Source organism: Urtica dioica, chromosome 4, assembly GCF_054948205.1.
Source record: "Urtica dioica subsp. dioica isolate 48M chromosome 4, U.dioica_male_clone48M_v1_H2, whole genome shotgun sequence".
Classification (NCBI taxonomy): Eukaryota; Viridiplantae; Streptophyta; class Magnoliopsida; order Rosales; family Urticaceae; genus Urtica; species Urtica dioica.
Window position 1 is genome coordinate 3,536,294 of NC_142759.1, and position 17,920 is coordinate 3,554,213.

General features: G+C 37.1%; 3 protein-coding genes across 4 annotated transcripts; 1 reads left to right on the forward strand and 2 right to left on the reverse strand.

Moving 5' to 3' along the window:
- Nucleotides 1–195: 195 nt before the first annotated feature.
- Nucleotides 196–6,040, reverse strand: MSL2 (MSCS-like 2). Of its 2 annotated transcripts, none has more exons than XM_089611564.1 (14): nt 5,887–6,040; nt 5,292–5,471; nt 5,124–5,186; nt 4,876–5,039; nt 3,899–4,022; nt 3,698–3,795; nt 3,397–3,510; nt 3,246–3,306; nt 2,767–2,916; nt 2,555–2,665; nt 2,203–2,370; nt 1,988–2,101; nt 1,756–1,812; nt 196–1,062 (listed from the first exon to the last, which is right to left on the reverse strand). In XM_089611564.1, the coding sequence occupies exons 2-14, from the start codon at nt 5,367–5,369 to the stop codon at nt 397–399; spliced, it is 1,968 nt and encodes a 655-aa protein (XP_089467690.1). In that variant the 5' UTR covers nt 5,370–5,471; nt 5,887–6,040; the 3' UTR covers nt 196–396. The 2 variants fall into 2 exon arrangements, with proteins under 2 accessions (XP_089467690.1, XP_089467689.1); XM_089611563.1 differs by having other exon boundaries at nt 3,698–3,798.
- A 1,474-nt stretch (nt 6,041–7,514) lies between these two features.
- LOC149399377 (uncharacterized) lies at nt 7,515–8,714 on the forward strand. Its single transcript, XM_089611566.1, has 4 exons — nt 7,515–7,685; nt 7,779–7,950; nt 8,238–8,354; nt 8,448–8,714. Exons 1-4 carry the CDS (start codon nt 7,573–7,575, stop codon nt 8,550–8,552), a joined length of 507 nt encoding a protein of 168 aa, XP_089467692.1. The 5' UTR covers nt 7,515–7,572; the 3' UTR covers nt 8,553–8,714.
- Nucleotides 8,715–8,737: 23 nt separating this feature from the next.
- LOC149399378 (uncharacterized) lies at nt 8,738–12,817 on the reverse strand. The gene is made up of 2 exons (XM_089611562.1): nt 12,667–12,817; nt 8,738–12,148 (listed from the first exon to the last, which is right to left on the reverse strand). The coding sequence occupies exon 2, from the start codon at nt 12,114–12,116 to the stop codon at nt 8,970–8,972; it is 3,147 nt and encodes a 1,048-aa protein (XP_089467688.1). The 5' UTR covers nt 12,117–12,148; nt 12,667–12,817; the 3' UTR covers nt 8,738–8,969.
- Nucleotides 12,818–17,920: the final 5,103 nt, after the last annotated feature.

A 17,920-nucleotide genomic window follows, 5' to 3' on the forward strand; every position in this document is an offset into this window, starting at 1 on the left:
ATCTCGCGAGGCTAATTTTGTCCGCACATACAAAGTATTCTATACACATTAATGAAATAGCTTCTACAGTAATATTCCCATTATTTCTATTTACTACTTTATTATTAGTACCTACCCACGCATGTTGATGATGACTCGATCTTAATATTTGTTTTAAATTTCTCTATGAATGTACGATCTTCCACATTGAATCAATTTTGACTGCAGCGTTTATTTTGTTGTATTTTTATAAGATCCTGTTCTTGTCTATTTCATCACAAAATGTTAGAAGAAAAAAAAAAACAAAAAATCCAACAACCCAGAAAAGGTAAATCTGGTCTGTGCTCGTATGTACGTATGTGTGTACGAAGAGTTAGCTTGGCGGCGCAAAATATTGCCTGAATAAACTCGGTCGAGTCAAGGATCAACGGACGTTGAACTCGAACCTGAACCAGAACTCGAACTCGGAGAGGACGGTATTTGAGAGTCTTTCTTGTCCTTATCGGCATTCGGAGCCGAAGATCCTTGCCCGTTAATCCGACCCGCCACCATTTCCGTTACGTCCCCGTGAGACAACGAGGGTGCCGCCACGTCATCGTCCTCGATCGGAAGCGTCCTCTTAGACCCTTCCAAGGCGACCCCGAGAACGATATTCTCTTCTATCACTGGCTTCGACACCGAAGGCATCGAATTGGTCGAGCCCTTGTTGTGGCTCTTGGGTTGCTTTCCGGTCGGAGTCTTCTGAGCCGGAGCGTTGGCGGTGGTTTCGGGCTCGGGATCGGCCGCGGCTTTCTCGGGTGTTTTGGGGCTCTCTTTGCTGTTGGTCCTTCCGTCTTTCTCTCTCTCTCCATTTGGGCGAGCGGTGTTGCGGTTCTTTGTCTTATCCTCGCCGTTGATCTTGTAAGCCGGCTCGATCAGCAACAATGGCCGATTTGCGACTCCGTTGTTGTTATAAACCGATTCGGCAAATGGGATGTTATCCAAGTCGGCGTCGCTGTATATTTTCTGAACGGTTCGGATTGGCGTGGCGAGTCTCGCCCGATGATGGCTTATGACTCTCAGAAGATCCAAAAGTATAGCTTCCTGCTCAAGTAATGCAATATGATATTTTAGTGTAAAATTATAACGATTAATATTGTTCTCCCTGGACCAACTTGAGCAGAATATTTCTCGAAGCTGTTAATTTTGTAGCATCGTAGTCTTTTTCTGAAACGTATTTTTATTTTATAAAATCTATAACACTTCACGCATATTTGCCAACTTAAATAACTTGCTAGTTCTGTTGGAAAAATTATGATATAAACATATAAACCCTGAATAAAAGTTAAACAAGTTTAGAATTGTTAGAGTAAGGTTGCATTTCTATGAATTTTTAAGAAATAATGAACAAGTTATTTAAGTTTGTATATATATATTTATATATTTTTTGAGGCAAATATATTTATATATGTTCAGACGTTAGAATTCGTTAAAAAGAGTTGAATATTTTTACCAAAAAGACTATAATAGTTTGATGACCATTTTGCTCATAAAATTAATAAAAGGACCAAAATGTCATAACTGTAATAGTTCAGGGGCTATTTGTTCTAAAGCAACAATACAATTCTTTATCTTTCATAATCTATAGCTGGCTCAGACTTATAGGTTCCCATCCAATGTCTATTTAAGACAATCTTTGCTTGATATATAAAAACTGTTCAGATTCAAGACCTATGAATCTATATCTATCAGCCACTTCAAAGTAAAGGAAGCGTTTTCGAAGCGAAAAGATCTTACCCTCACGCATAGATACTCTTCGAAATGTGAAGTCTTTACAAAGCAGGAGATTAGGATCTGCAACACATGATAAGTGCTACATATGAGTGTGTGTCTATTAAAAATCAGATTTTTTTTTTAATAAAACACAATTCATCAGCAAAAATAGTAATAATAATAATAATTAAAAAAAAAGGTTCTTTCAAAGTATGGAAGGAATTTGGTAATCAGTTGGCCAGAATCCGACACTCACCATAAGAGCCTGATTTTCCGGATTGATATTCTCGAGAAATACCCTTCTATGCAATCTTTGCTGCTCAACTTGAGGGTTCTTTGCCAAGACTTTACGCATATCAGCAACGATATGCTGAGAAATAGAACGACAATCACCACAAAGGCGTACTTTAGAGATTAATTTAAAAAAAGAACTGTAACAGCCGAAATGGAATATACTCGATCAAGCCTCACATTTATCTTGATGACGTCCAAGTGACTGATGGCAAGGTGTGTCTTGATACGCCAGTGAGTTTTTTGAGTGAGATTACGAACAACGTTCACTGTGAACTTGTGGTTCGGAATATGAACAGCTTCGCGATCTTCACCTCTTATGATCGTCGGTGACCACCATCCAACATGCTGTGACAGAATATGCAGAGATATATATATATATATATATATATGTATATGTATATATATATATGTATATGTATATATATATATATATGTATATGTATATATATTAAAATAAATAAATAAAGAAAAAAGAAAGCTAAATTGTAAAGTTGGAAACACGAGTTCAAAATCTTGAAGATGCACAAACCTCAACAGTTCCAGAAACTTCATAGCCCTCAATCTTTGTTTGAATCCATTCATTCACAACAAAAGGCCGAGTTGCGTGAATCATTGCGCTCGAAAGGAAATTCGTAAATATCTAATGGCAATGAGTGAGAAAAAGAATTACTGTATAAACGTGGGAATTATGAACCGGAAGAAAAAAAAGATGAAGAAAGAGCGGGGAGAGTTATGAAGCACCTCACGACCAGCTAGAGTCAATAAGACTGTGCCGAGACCACCCGCGGTAACCCACTTTTGGGTCGAGAAACCCAATAACTCCATGAATAGAGACAAAGCAGCGATCCAAACCGCAGAGTATATGGCTTTGCCTGCAAATTGAAACCCCATCTGCCATAAATGAAAGAGCTTGTAAGTCAAGCCTTGGTATGCAGATAAAAAGGGAAGAGATTTTTATAGTTAAATAGATAAAAAAAAAAAACGAAATTGATAATAAAAAAAATACTAATTACCCTTATGAATCTAACATAATCAAATGGCATTCAGAGCCATAAAAACTGATATCTTATGCAAGGATCAAGGAAACATGTAATTATTAAATGAGAATGGTGATAAAACATCAAGTTATGCCTCGGAGAAGGAACGATTCGCCTTATATATAATTTGATTTTTTGTAAATATCTGTATATATACATATATATTTTGGGTATCAAACATACATTTCTTGTGTCAGTGGGGTCATGGGTCTCCATGAAATACTTCTGTGTTTGTTGAATAACACTGCATAATCATGGCAACATTAGGTACTCAATAACACTGCCTAGAAATACGTAGCCTTGAAGCGGACTAAACAAAAACAGGGTTGGTTACCTTGATAGACAATAGGCAAAGGCCAGGACGGTCGATAATGACCTCACAAAAGTCAGAAGCCTCGTTTTAACAATGCGACTAGCTTCTGTGGGAAGGAAAACCGGATCCAATGTCCTGAAAAAAGAACGGTCCTTTTGATAAGCAATCCAAGGCTGTCAAATATACATCACGCCTTTTGTTTTATATCTTCCTTTAGTATTTTTCTGTATAGGCTAATCACTTATATTCTGTATTTGGATTATAAAGTATATATAAAAAAAAAATAAAAAAATAAAGAAGAGTTAAATGATTTTTTTGGTACCTGCAAATGAGCATAGCTCCAGTCCAGAGAAGCATAGGTTGAAGATATGAAGTCAAAATGTAATGTGTGTCACTCTTTTTCCAACTATTATCATTTTTCTGCTGCAATACAGACATGACAAATGGTCAATAAACACCTGAGCTATAATAACAATAAAAAAAGGAGACTTGATATATACATAAGAAGAGGCGAGACATATACATGAAGGATAACATTTCTGATAAGGCGAATAAGCGGCAAAAAACCCCAAGCAGCGAATACAGTGAAACCCGCCGCTACAGCCAACTTGGGCACAAGGGGATAACCTTGTAAGATATTAACGCACCTGTGATAAAGAAATTAATGTTACTTTCTTTATTCAACAATTGACTTTAGCAACTTTGGCATGGCTTAATATAAGAAAATTTATAACAAAATCGAAGATTAGCTCATCATTTTGAGTTAGAACTCAGAGTGTAAGGCTTAGTTTGGACCCGGGAAATGTAGGGGATAGTGAAAATATGAAGGAAAATTCTCGTGATTGGCCTAGTGCGCTGTAGTTTGTACTTTCCTTCTTCACAGTATAAGCTTTCTTTCTTTTTTAATTTATTTTTAGTTTCTTCTAAAAAAAAAATGAAGGAAAAGGAAACGATACAATAAGAAGGAAAACCAAAATTATATGTTGTGTTTGGAAGTCATGAAAAATAAGAGGAAAAGTGAGAAAATAGAGCGGTTGTAAGTTGTACATTGTCCCTCATATTTTTCCCCCCAATTTTCCTTTCCCTTCTACATTCCCTACATCCAAACAACACAAGAAAAATAGGAGGGATTCCATTTTCTTTTCCATCCTATTTTCCGGGTTCCAAATAGAGCCTAAGCCTACAGTTGAACATGGAACGAATAGGAGCTCACGAACACAGAGTTTGATCCTCAGCGTCACAAATTCCAAACAGACTAGCACACATTCACCCGGATAACATAAAATAATGCGAATGCGATCATCGGTCAAGAATTCCACTACCTACTGATCATCTAGTCTGGAGAAGCGTTACGTCACTACATGTGACTTGGGAGGTCAAAAGTAATAGTCACGAGTCAGTCCTTTATTCAAATTTTAGAAAGACTATGAACGAAAGTAAATAAGGTTGAAAGGTCTCGAAATGAAGTAAAAAAAAATCATCATGGATAAAGAAAATTACCTCTTCAACGCCCCGACAGTGGTCTTCAACACGGGCAGTTCCGATTGCGTGCCTGGAGTTAGAAATGAACGGCACTTAAAGGCATTGTGTCTGTGCGGTAAAGTATGTAATGGCCTGTGTACGATGCTCGGTACGCGCACATTCCAAGAATGTTGTCGCTGAAACTGAAGGGAATGAAAATAAATCACAATCAAATTCAGAGCAGGGAACGAGGATCGAAAAAACAGATAACGCTCCGAGAATCAAACCGAAACACGGGATAAAAGGGTCGCATCCAAAGCATCAAACTTGGATCTTCTTCCTATCCCACTCTGCGAAGAAACAAAGAAAGACAGAAACAATTGAATTACTGTGATGGGGAAAAACAAAAGAACAGAGGGCATTGAATAATTGAATATGGCGAATTATTTTTGTACCTTGAATGTTTTTGTGTATCCCTGGTTTTTGTGAAGTCCAAGTCCATGAGACAATTGCAATGAACCAGTAAGAACCATTACTGGATCGCAAATGACACACCCGAAATCACCACCACCAGCATAAGTTCCTTGATACCCCGCTCATACACCGAAGCTCTTCTAAAAATTCCCAATTCAAAACTAGTATCAACACAAAAATATTTAAGATTAGAAACTTCAAGGTTATACACACACACACACGCGCACACACATATTTGAACCTTGGTACGTAACATACCCAGAATTTGAAAAAGATATATCAAACTTGTTAGATTAAATATCAGTACAAGCTTGTATTCTCAACTGCCTTCAGTAACATCATCACCACAACAAGTACAAATAAAATTCTACTCGAAATTCTCCTTTTATATACGAAGTTCAAAGACAAATAACAATTGATGAAACGAATAAGTAAAAGAAGGAAACGCCTCATCTTTCGTATCCATAATAATTAACGCATTCTGAGACCTGCGAAAGACTATCACCGATCGATGTGCATAATAAAAAAAAAAAAAACTGTCGATTCCGAAATTAGAGATGGAAGAGTGCACAGTACCTTGTGCCCGTGAATTACGAGACGCAATCCCGATCTATACGAAGCTTCGATTATGGAATTACGAACACCGAAATACGCTTCTTCTTTTTTTCTTCTTTTCTTTTTGGTGAGATTAGGAATCAGAAGAAGAGAAAAAGATTTCATAATATATTATTCACTATTTCTAATGCGTGTGAACCACAGATTCGCGTTATACATTAATTGCCACGCGGCAGTTCGTCGTAAATCAATCATATCAATATGTCGTTTTCTACACTGTACTGATTTTATTGTTTTATTTTTTTAAAAAATAAAAAAAGCTCTACTAATTTAATTAAGTGAAAATGAAAATTATTCAGAATCTAAGTAAAAGAAATATAATTAGAAAAAATAATTTCATACTAAATTATTATTATTATTATAACGTTGATCTTACCATTGTTTTTGTGATTAGTTAAAAAAACCATCACATACCATTTTCACGCCTTTTTTTTTCCAACTCAAAATCTTAAACACGGCATAAATAGCATCGATCCGACTCGATATTTTTTCCAACCTCGATCGCGGTCTGGGCCCGAGTACAACTCAAGTTTTTTTTTTTTTTTTTTTTTTAATATGCCTGAGAAGAGTAAGAGTATGATCATACTTGAATTTAAATCGACCTAAGAAACCAAAACTAAAATCTTAACATGAATATTTTTTATAAAAAAAATTAAATTTCGATGTTAGCAATTAAATTTTAACTACCAAAATAATTTATTAATAATAAATTTTAATTTAAGTGTAGAAAATGTATTTTTATTTATAAAAAATAATTTTAATGTATGAGTATATGTTTAACTTTTACTTAGCGATAACATTCAAAGAAATTTTGGGATAATCCTAAGATACGATGATTTAAATGATTTTAAAGGTATTTGTCTCGAAAATATGAAAACTCATTATTTTATATTGTTTACACGTAACCAGTGACGGATCTAGAAAAACTTATTAGGGGGGGCAAATTTGAAAAAAAAATCAGTGGGGGGGCCAATTTGAAAAAAAAATCTCAAGTGTAGCTAATTTGTAAATTTTTAGGGCAATTTTTTAAAAAAATGGGCTAAAAATATATTAAAAAAAATGCTATGAAATGACTCTCATTTTAGTTGATCTAAAAAAAAATTAGCTGGTGTGATTTTTTTTTTTTTGAGAATTTTTTGCAATTAGTCAATTTTTAGTTTCGTTTAAGATTCTAATTAAAATTTTATTTTATAAAAAAAATAATCCATCAGGTCGAGGTAAATTAATTAATTGGTTAAATTAATTTAATTAATTTCAATTTTGTGGATTATTTTCCGAAATAATTAAATTAATTATTTAATTTACTTCAATCTGATTGATTATCTTTTTAATAAAACGAAATTTTGACTATTTTTTTTAAACAAAGATGAATTATTGGACGGTCTGGTTAACTTTTTTTTGTTTTTTTTTTTGTTTTTTCAAGTGAGAAATGCATTTTTGGTTGTTTTCGTATCAACGACATGTCGCGTCCTCTGTCGAAGAGCGTACTACAGCGCAGCAGCGAATACGAAGAAGACACATGGACTCAAGGTCAATCAACGAAACAGCTCCGTCGATTGGATACACGTGTACTGTATGAATGGCCATAGGACTCAAAACTCAAAAGTCGCTATCGATCAAATTGATTACAGAAATCGGGCAAAAACCATGGAAGACGAAGAGAAGACGAAGAACGAGTCTCTTGCCATAATCGGAGAGTTCAGCGATCTTCCACGCTTAGTCGTCGTCGATCTCGATTATACGCTCTGGCCATTTTATTGGTATATATATATATATATATATATATATATATATATATATATTCTGTATATAAATGTCTGAAATAAATTCTGAAAGTAATTGTTTCGTACCAGCGAGTTCGGAGAGGAGAACGACGAGCCACACTTATACAAGGAAGCTTTAGGGGTTCTGAGGGCATTTTCGGAAAAAGGAATCCACGTGGCGGTTGCTTCTAGAACTCCCAGCCCTGAAATCGCCACAGCTTTTCTCACCAAATTGGGTCTTCATTCTGTTTTTGTTGCCCAGGCAAGTCACGCCATTCTTTTATTTTTTTTTTCTTCTGCACAAATATTTATTACTCGTTAAAATTACTGAAAAAAAATTGTACCTTTTTATTCTAGGTTAAATTCAAAGATGTCATCTTGCTCAGTTTTGTCATATGAACAATAACCTCTTAAGGATCCACACGTGTATAGTTCATAAATTGAAAAGAAAATGAAATGTATAAGTACTTAGCATGGCTTATTGATTGTGCTCAGAAGCTATATGAGTTTGTTGAGTGATTTGGATTAAAATAGAGTAAATTGAAGCAGGAGATTTACCCAAGTTGGAGCCACAAAACTGAACATTTCCAGAGAATTCAGACGAAGACCAGGATACCTTTTAAGTCCATGCTTTTCTTCGATGACGAGAACAGGAACATTCAGGCGGTATGTCTTTTTTCTTTTCTTTTTTTTCTAGGCCTCTATATCCCGATTTTTTTTTTAATCGTTTTAGCCCTTGATTCCCGGTAAATTTTGTAGGTGTCGAAAATGGGCGTGACGAGCATTTTGGTCCGGAATGGTGTTAGCCTTGAAGCTTTGAGGCAAGGACTCACCGAGTTTGCTCGAAACTCCAATTCAACATAACAAACGTGGAAATCACTTGGAAGTGACATAAACGTCTGTAGAATTTGGACGCCATTGTGATTGTATTTTTCATCAATTTGTAAACATTTTTTTTTATTGGAGATATACAGTTCATTACTTGCAGCAAAAAATACAAAAATAATAATAATTAAAAATTCACTACTTCGTGCAAATGAAGAAGTAAAAATCAGTTGAGATAGAAATGAAAATGCTGCTACATCAGAGAGTCAAAGGGCTGGCTTACATAGGTTAAAATCCATGATGAGTCTCAGATATACAAGCTAAAGATGTGGGAAGGAAAAAAAATTAGGAAAAAATAGGAAAAAAAAAAAAAAAAAAAACCCATGCTTTGACATAAACTTACATGGCAAGTTAGAAATGATGACCTGAAATAGATACATTCTTCAATTACTTTCTTTACACCAAATGATTGATCTCTGTGAAGGGCAATCTCACATCCGAACTAGCTTCGAATTTCTTGGTCGTTGCAGGGCTGTTCGCATTCTCTTTCGTGTCGATGCTCGAGTCTTTTCGGGGGCAAGACAGTAATATGCTTTCCAACATGTCCGTCAGCTTTTGGTCTTCGCTCGAAATCTCGCCGATCCGATCATCCAATCCTCCGATGAGTCCCAACAAGTTTGTCTCGAATCGTCTCGTCTCCAACTCCTTCGATTCCTCGACTCTTCTCTCCTCTCCGATCTTTGCAACGATCTCTCTTCCCATCGACTCTTGCAAGAAGTTTGATATCTGCGACTCGAGAGACACGATCTCTTTCATGAGACCCGCGATTCTCCCATCTCTCTCCTTGATTGTGCGGACCAGGTTCTGCTTCTCGAGCTCGAGGGTTTCTTCAAAGACGACTTGAGCCAGAAGCGAAGCCTCTAACTCTCTCCGAATCCCGAGGCTTTCTTTGAGACCAGCCTCGAAACGCTCCGCAATCGACTTCCACATGTAGAGCTCAAACTCAACTTCATTCCCATGGAGGCTTGCTCTCTCGAGCTCGTTGAAGACCTTGAACAGTCTCTTTCTCGTCGCTCTTTCGATCTCCAGAATTTGCTCTCTCAAGAAAACCTCGCGGATCGACGATTCCATGAGCATTTCTTCGTACCTGTCAACATTGGTGCTCTCAATCTTGTTCCTTCTCTCCAGATCAGCTCTTTCGTTCGATATCTTCAACTGGGCGTCGGAGATTCCGTTCTGCAACACCAACAGCGTCATTGAAATCTCCTCAGTCTGTAACTTGAGCTGCAAGGCAACAGAACTGCAGTTTTCCAAGTCTGTTTTGAGCTCTTTTATCCTAGCATCTCTATCACTCGTCATCGTTCTCAGTCGATGAGTCCACTCTGTTTCCTTACTCTTGAGATTCTCCGAAAAGTCTTCTCGTACCCGTTCAATCTCCGACCCGAGCGCTTTTACCTCCGCGTCCCTGGTCTCAAGATCCATCACAAGCTTCTTCGTACTCGTGTTGAGATCTACGGTTTTTGTCTCTAGTCGGCAAGTCCACTCGACTTCTTTCGCCTTCAAATTCTTGATAAAATCAACTTGAACTTGTTCTAGTTCTACCCCGAGTGCCTTTATCTTCATTTCTTTGCCCTCCAATGCAGCCCTGTAGTCTTTATGTTGTCTCTCAAATTCCGATTTCAGTTCCTTTATTTCTTCTTCTTTCCTCTGGAGTTGAGAACTGTGATTCTCAAAATCCTTCGTAATTTCTTCTGCTCGGGACCTCCACTCAGCTTCTTTCGCCTTCAAATTCTCGGTAAAATCACCTTGAACTTGCTCCAATTCTACCCCGAGAGCTTTTATCTTCGCATCTTTGCCCTCCAATGCAGCCCTGTAGTCCTCATGTTGTTGCTCGAATTCCGATTTCAGTTCCTTTATTTCTTCCTCTTTCCTCTGGAGTTGAGAACTGTGATTCTCAAAATCCTTCATAATTTCTTCCGCTCGGGACCTCCACTCAGCTTCTTTCGCCTTCAGATTCTCGATAAAATCACCTCGAACTTGTTCCAATTCTACCCCGAGTGCTCTTATCTTCGCATCTTTGCCCTCCAAAGCAGCCCTGTAGCCTTCATGTTGTCGCTCAAATTCCGATTTCAGCTCCTTTATTTCTTCTTCTTTCCTCTGCAGTTGAGAACTGCGGTTCTCGAGATCGTTCGTAATTTTTTCCACCCGGGACTTCCACTCGGCTTCACGATCACGTACACGTTCCAACTCAATCCCGAGTTCTTTCACAGTCCCGTCTCTGCTCTCTAACAAGAGCCTGTAATTCTTCAGATCAGTCTCCACTTTCTCGAGCTGAGCGCTTCTTCTTTCGGCCTCTTTCCTCGCGAGATCTCCCGAATGTTCGAGTCGGGACTTCCATTCGGATTCTCGAGCCTCGAAATTCTCCAATGCCATCCTTAGTTCCTCGATCACCACGTCTCTACTCTCCAACTCCGCCTTGCACTTGTTCAGCTCAGCTCCGAGTCTTTCCATCCGAGATTTCCTCTCGGCCTCTTCTTTGGACCCGAGATTCTCCAAAGTCTCTCTCGTTTGCTTCAACTCCATTCTGAGCCCAGCTATCATTTCGTCTCTGCTATCCAGTTCGGAATTCAATTCGGCCTCTCTAGCCTTCAGAATCTGCTCCGAACATTTCAGCTTGCTTCGCAGCTTCGCCACGGAAGGCGAACCTGATGACGATGATGACTTTCGGACTATTTGACTCTCTTGAAACTCCTTCACCGAAACCCGAAGCTCCTCGTTCTCTTGCTCGATCTGCCTCTTCTGATATTCGGCCTCCTTGAGAGCCGCCTCGTTTCTCCCGAGCGAGTGCCTCAGCGAAGCAATCCGGTTCCGAAGATCCTCCGAGACTCCGATCTCCGAGTCCAATCTCGCTTGGAGCGAAGAGATCTCGCCGAGCAATGAGGACTTCTCCGAATCCCACTCTCTCTCGCTCGCCTTGAAATCTGCTTTCATCTTCCGGTGAGCCTCTTCGAGATGAGAGAATTGTTCTTTTTTCCATTTCAGCTGATCTTCGACCTTCCTCTTCTGCTCTTCGAGGCCGAGCACCGCGTCGTTTATCTCTCTAGCCTCCTTTGTTCCGTTCTCGCTCATCTTCTTCACCGCTCCCGAACATTTCTCTCTCAGAAAGGACAAAGACGCTTTTAGCCCTTCGATCTCCTCTTCTCGTTCGCGGATCTTCCGCTCTCGATCGAAGCTCCTTCGATCAGCCTCCTCTAATGCCAGAGTCAAAGCTTCGTTCTCCTCTTTCTGTTTCCTCAACTTCTCGTCGCTGCCGATCCTGAGCTTCTCGTTCGCGGCTCGAAGCTGCTTCGTGATCGACTCCTTTTCGTTCAGATTCTCTTGAAGTTCTCTGAATGTCTCTTTCAGCGTGGAGATTTCTTCTTCCTTTTCGGTCAGCTCACGAGTCTGCTTCTCGATCTTCAGGCTTGTCTCGCTGGCATTTCTGAGGTGTTCGTTTTGACGCTTCTTCAGATTTTCTGACAGCTCTGATTTCAGTTTCAGCTCATCCCTGAGCTTTCCGATCTCGGCTTTGGCCTCGTCAAGCTCTGCATAAACTCCTTCCATGTTGCTCTTTTTTCCTCTCTTAATCGCTGACACTTCAGACCAAATGAACATAGAACGAATAATCTTAGAGTCTTAGTAATAAATAAAATAAAAAAATTACTAATTCTCACACTCAAAAAAATTATAGAAATGAATATCTTCTCCTGAAGAAAAAAAAAAACTAATAGGTTTCTTTTTTTATATATATAAAAATAACTGCAAGAAATTTTCACTCGTTGTATTTTTATTTTATTCTTTATTTTTTTGCTAAGAAAATTAATTGGAAAGAGAACTAGAAACAAAGTACCTGAACTCGAATCGACATATTTTATATGATAAAAAAAAAAATCATCTTTGAGGCACGAAGCAAAAAATCAAGAAAAAGGAAAAAGAAAAGCACCAAAACAAACCGAGGAAAAGATATAATATATAAAAATGAAAAAAAGGAAATCGCTGAAACAAGAATACAATTAAAACCAGTATCGATAAATGAGAATACTACTTATACTAAAGATAAATGAACAAAATGAAAAATATACGTATTGTATGTCTGTGAACCGTGAAGGAGTACCTGGTTAATGAGAGCTTCGATCATAGGTTTACCATTAATGGAGGGACTTGAAATTAGCACTGAAATTGTGGTCTTGACTCTGAAGGAAGTTGATAGTGTTCGTTGAGAAATGTTCGTGTTTGTTACTTTTGAAAGAAAAAGTAGCCGTTTGAGTTTTTTTGAATGATTGACGGCGCGATCGTGTTCGTTATAAACATTGTCGAATGACTTTTAACGGAAACAGAAAAAGGTTTATTGGGTTGCGAAATTATGATGTTCCTCTTTAACGGAACATGTCCGAAACCGTTAGCCGTAGCAAGGTGACTGGGCTGAGGTTAGTTAGCCCAACTATTTCCTGTCTTTTGATATGGGCTATTTTTAAGCCCTCTTTAGAAAGAGGGAAAATTACAAACAATATCTTTAAGAGATTGTGGCTAAGTAACCTCTTCATGGTTACCATATCTTTTTTTGCTTTTTTTTTTTTTTTTTTTTTTTTTTCATTTTTTACGTTGCTAGATAAAAGACAAAGATTGTAATTGATCATTTTTTATTTGTTTATTTTCAACTTTTAAAACCATCAAAATAAGTCTTGCATAAGTACAACAAAAACAGAAAACCGAAAAGTTAAACAAAATATTTGTAAAAAAAATACTATGAACTATGAAGTAAGAATTTCAAAGAGCTCAGGTTCATGGTCGATATAGCGAGTCACTGGCTTCTTTCTAATGCGGTTTGTAAACCTCGACGAATTTGTCTAATTTCACGCGTATGTTATCGTTATGCCCGAAATGGGTCATAGGCATTCTTCAATTTCCAAACATTATCACATTCAGCCCCCACCAAGATAGCTACGTGTCCTTCAATTGTAAGACCTCTCTTTATTTGTTGTACGTTTCTTTTAGTCAAGTCTACAACACCTTATAGAAGACAATGTAGAAATTAAAATACCCAATTAAAATGTACATTAAAAAAACAGTGTACAAAATGTTGAACACAACTTTAAGTGTTTAGACACTCACACTACATGAGACTTTTTGTGGACACTCTTTAGGAGACTACTACACTTTTTTGAAATTTTTTGGATGCTAGACTTGGTGGGGGTAGAGGGGTATTTATAGTAGAGGCCAAACAATATAGATCACACATTTTTCATCTTCTAGAGACTTCCTAAAATATCTAGATATCTAAAACATTCTAGGACATTCTTTACATGTCTAGAGATTCTACACAATTTTAACACTTCTACACTTATTTAAGAAACTTCTAGATGATGGGCTTATTCTCCAAGTGAGCTTATTAGTCTTCTTGACAATTGGGCTTTTCACAATTGTTGGGCTTTAGAAATTCTATTAGGCTAGTGTTGATCCTTTTACACAAAGTAATAAAAAAATTACCTTATAGAAATCGTAAGAATCATAATTTGAGATATAATCAAAGGTCACCAAAGAGAGGGCCAAAGTTCTCCAATTGCTTTCTTATGGCGCTGTGATTAGTGGGACTTACAGTACCAAACCTCCGAAGTGGATATAATCGAAGCTGAAATACACACAGAGTAGAAATAAAAAAACATAAAAATAAATGCATTACTAATGTACACTGTTCATGGAATTATTTTGTATTGAATTCTAGCTAGCGAGGCTAATCGGGTTAAAAAGTTAGCATTAGGACAACAAGTTAACTATGACAAGTCGTCGATCTTCTTTAGCAAAAACACAAGCCAGGCGGATCGTGAGATGGTCGATCAAGTTCTAGCTACGCATGAATGAGCCAAAGAGGACAGTAAATATTTGGGACTCCCGAGTACAATGAGCCGTGATTCTTAGTTTCTTAAAGGAACGAGCTATGATAGTAGTCAGAATTAGGACAGGAAACTATTCTTTAAGGCTGGGAATGAGGTGTGATTAAGGTCTTACTATCGCAAGACTACTGAACATCTAATTAACAGGAAAAGGAAGAACCAACTTACATTTTTCTTGCCTTTAATGGGGAATCTTACTCTTTTAACACACATTAGCGGACAATGAAGTGACTCGTCAAGTCCATGCATACCCAAGACGACTTTGCCACCTTCATCTTTTGCGTCAAACCTAAAATAATGAAAGAATATTTCATAAAATACTTATATAAGTAAATAAAATAAATTCATATTGACAGTTACTTGTTTACGAGCTCTTCCCCGCAGAGTTCTACATCAATGTCATATTTTATGTACGCGATTGCGTTTGCAAAGTTACGAATGGTAACCATCCAATCATTTCTTTCTTGAATCTTCATATCAAAGTGTTCGACTTTGGCACTGCATAAATTAAGGATATTTAATGTTTAAACAAAGACTATATGTTCATATTATTAAAAAAATATTCACTAAACTATAATTTGCTCACATTCCATAAAGAAGCGGGAGATAGGGGGACCGTTCGACGTTAACCTTATATCGTTCTCGTGCTTCGGAAGATTTTTTTTTGCTTCCTCTTTCCAAGTACGACCCTATTATAGTTTCTGTTGACCAAGAAGCTCTCGTTAATGTCCATGTAAATCAAGGGAGAGTTCTCTGCCTTGATGATACACCGCTATGCATCAGTGAGAACAAATACTGCACAGCTTGAAAACCCGATTACCTATGCGGAATCAGCTTTCTCGTGTTCCCTCTTGAAATATGTACTTAGAATCAGTAAGAGTAGAAACCAAATAAATGGTAGAACATATGCGTAAGCTATGTGGTCAAGTATTTGTTTCCCCTACATGTTTTCCAAAACCAAGTAAAGTTTTTTAGTTGTATATTTCTTACCTCTTTCAAGCGCTTGGACCGATTTGCCAAAATGCCAACCTGTTTCACAACAGATTCCCAAAGATCTCCTGACTTGTGGTCCCTCAAGGCCAACAGCTTCTTGACCGCGTATTTGACAGCGCTGTGAGGCTTGCTCAGACTTGGGAATCCATTTAAAGACTCCACTAAAAGAGGCTGGTTCAGGACCAGGAATCCGAACTTAAGTGCTTTGTTTTCTTCAAGTAGTTCCACGGTCTTCTCGTCAGCCACAGAATCGTCATCGAAGGATAAATCTAACGAACTGCTGACTTCTTGGAAACCGTTTTTCAGAAATCCTAATATTTTCTTAACCTGTAAGTTCATTCAAAAGTCAAGTCCACGTGATCATCATTATTCGTACTCAGACTACCCTCGTATTGATTTTAATACAGAAAAATAAATAAAAAAGAAGTGTTTGCCTGATTTGGCTGCCGAAGTTGACAGCTATAAACTGATGAAACACTTAAGATACGCCATCCGGCATTTCCACGGGCCCAAGCTGTTCGGGCACAAATGGGTTGATCCCCAGAGAGTCCCATGAAGAATTCAAAATGGTGAGGGCTATAATTCTCGATTTCGACCAGAGCGGATATATCTGTGTCGGAAGACTGTGCCAACAAAATTTGATCGAGCTTAATGTCATTGTCTCTACAGTAGCCCAACAAATCAGACTCGTGAAACTCCACTTTGTCCTGCAATGTCTTTTGATCCTCGCTGTAGATGGGTTGACCATTTTTGTCAAGAGAATTTAAGTACATATTAATCCAAGAAGTCTTGACTGCTCTAGGAGTGTTATCAAGCCCATAAACCTACCAAGAAACTAATAAAACTTATATATTCATCAAAACGACAATTGCAAACAATTAAACAAAATTACGGAAACTCCACCTTGGAAGGCAACCATTTCTCAGCAAATGGCAATCGAAATCAACCCATTGCCGCAGCCAAGATCGGAAACGGTCATGTCCCTAAAAAATAGAATCAGGGTGTCGGTTTAAACCCTCGTAAAACGTATAGGACCAGTCTTTGGAGACATAAATACTCGGGATCGCCATTATCGTCGGCTTCTTACTTCCTTGATAACCTACAAAAAATCATACAAAAACAAGTAAGTCAAAACTAAGGTAAATTCAATCATTACTGGGGTAGATTTTTCACGTATCCATTTTCTTTGTCGTTAATTGAGCACGGTGCAAAACTAAGACTAAAGATCTTGCAAATCGCAGCACCTTGATCTTGAGTCTTTTTTTTCTTTTTTCAAATAAGTACACATATTTTCAAAATCCAAGAAAACAACACTAACATACGGTACTGTAATGTTACAAACAGTTCAAAGAAAAAGTACATTTTTTCGTGCGAGGAAAAAGAAAAACAGAACCTCTGTATTGATCGAGAACGATGTCCTCGATCCTGAAATGATAATCATCGTAGAATTTCTGCGAGGCTTCCTTCAAAGGAAAGCGTTTCAGAAATATCTCGGAGCAAGTGATCGGATCTTCGAGTCGCTCGAGGAGAGACCTCAAAGCGGCGTAGTAGGAAAATAGTCAACGTAAACATTTGACATTACTAAATAGCCAACGTTTCGTAAATCTTAGGTAAATAGCCACAAAGATGACGTGGTCCTATCAGAAAATTTTATGCTTTAGGTTTGTCCCTCCTTTTTATTTCCGAATTTTCATTTAAATTTTGACTATTAATTAGCAATTTTTTTTAAAATTTGAATTTTATATTCTCTCGTATATTTCCAAAAATATATAAAGCAATTATTTCCAAGAATTTAAATGCCGTTTTCGATGCCGTTTCAAGCCTCCTAATTTACGGAAAATCGACACGCCGACAGAAAATCGAACGGAAAAAATGTGGAAAATGGCAAATGAAATACCGTTTTCAAATGTTGTTTTCGATGAAAAACCGACGTGCCGATGGAAAACCGAACATAAATAATGTTACATAATATATTATGTATATATGTATGCTCATGAATGATGAAACATGAACGTTATGCTCATATTTTTCAATAAATTATAAACTCAAATACTTTTAAATATTATAATTTAATTAAAAAGTAATAGATTATTCTACATTTATCTTGTGAATTTAAGAATCTTAGAACTGATACTCTTAATATATTGCTACAGTTCAAAATAGGTGACTTATGGGAGCGTTTGGTTATCAACTCAAAAACTGTTTTTGAGTTTTCAAGAATTGAAAATAGGAAACAAAATTGGAAAATGTGTTTGTTAAGGTGTTTTCGGAAAAAAAAGTTTCAAAAAATTTTGAAGTTGTTTTGGAAAAAAGTAAAGAAAACTGAAAACAAATAAAATGTGTTTTTGAAATTTTTTTTCTTCTCTTCTCTTTTCATTCTTTCAAAAACAAAAATGAAAACTATACCAAACATTTTTTTTCAGTTTTTTCACTTTCTCAAAAACAAAAATGAAAACTGTACCAAACAGCTTTTTGAAAACAACT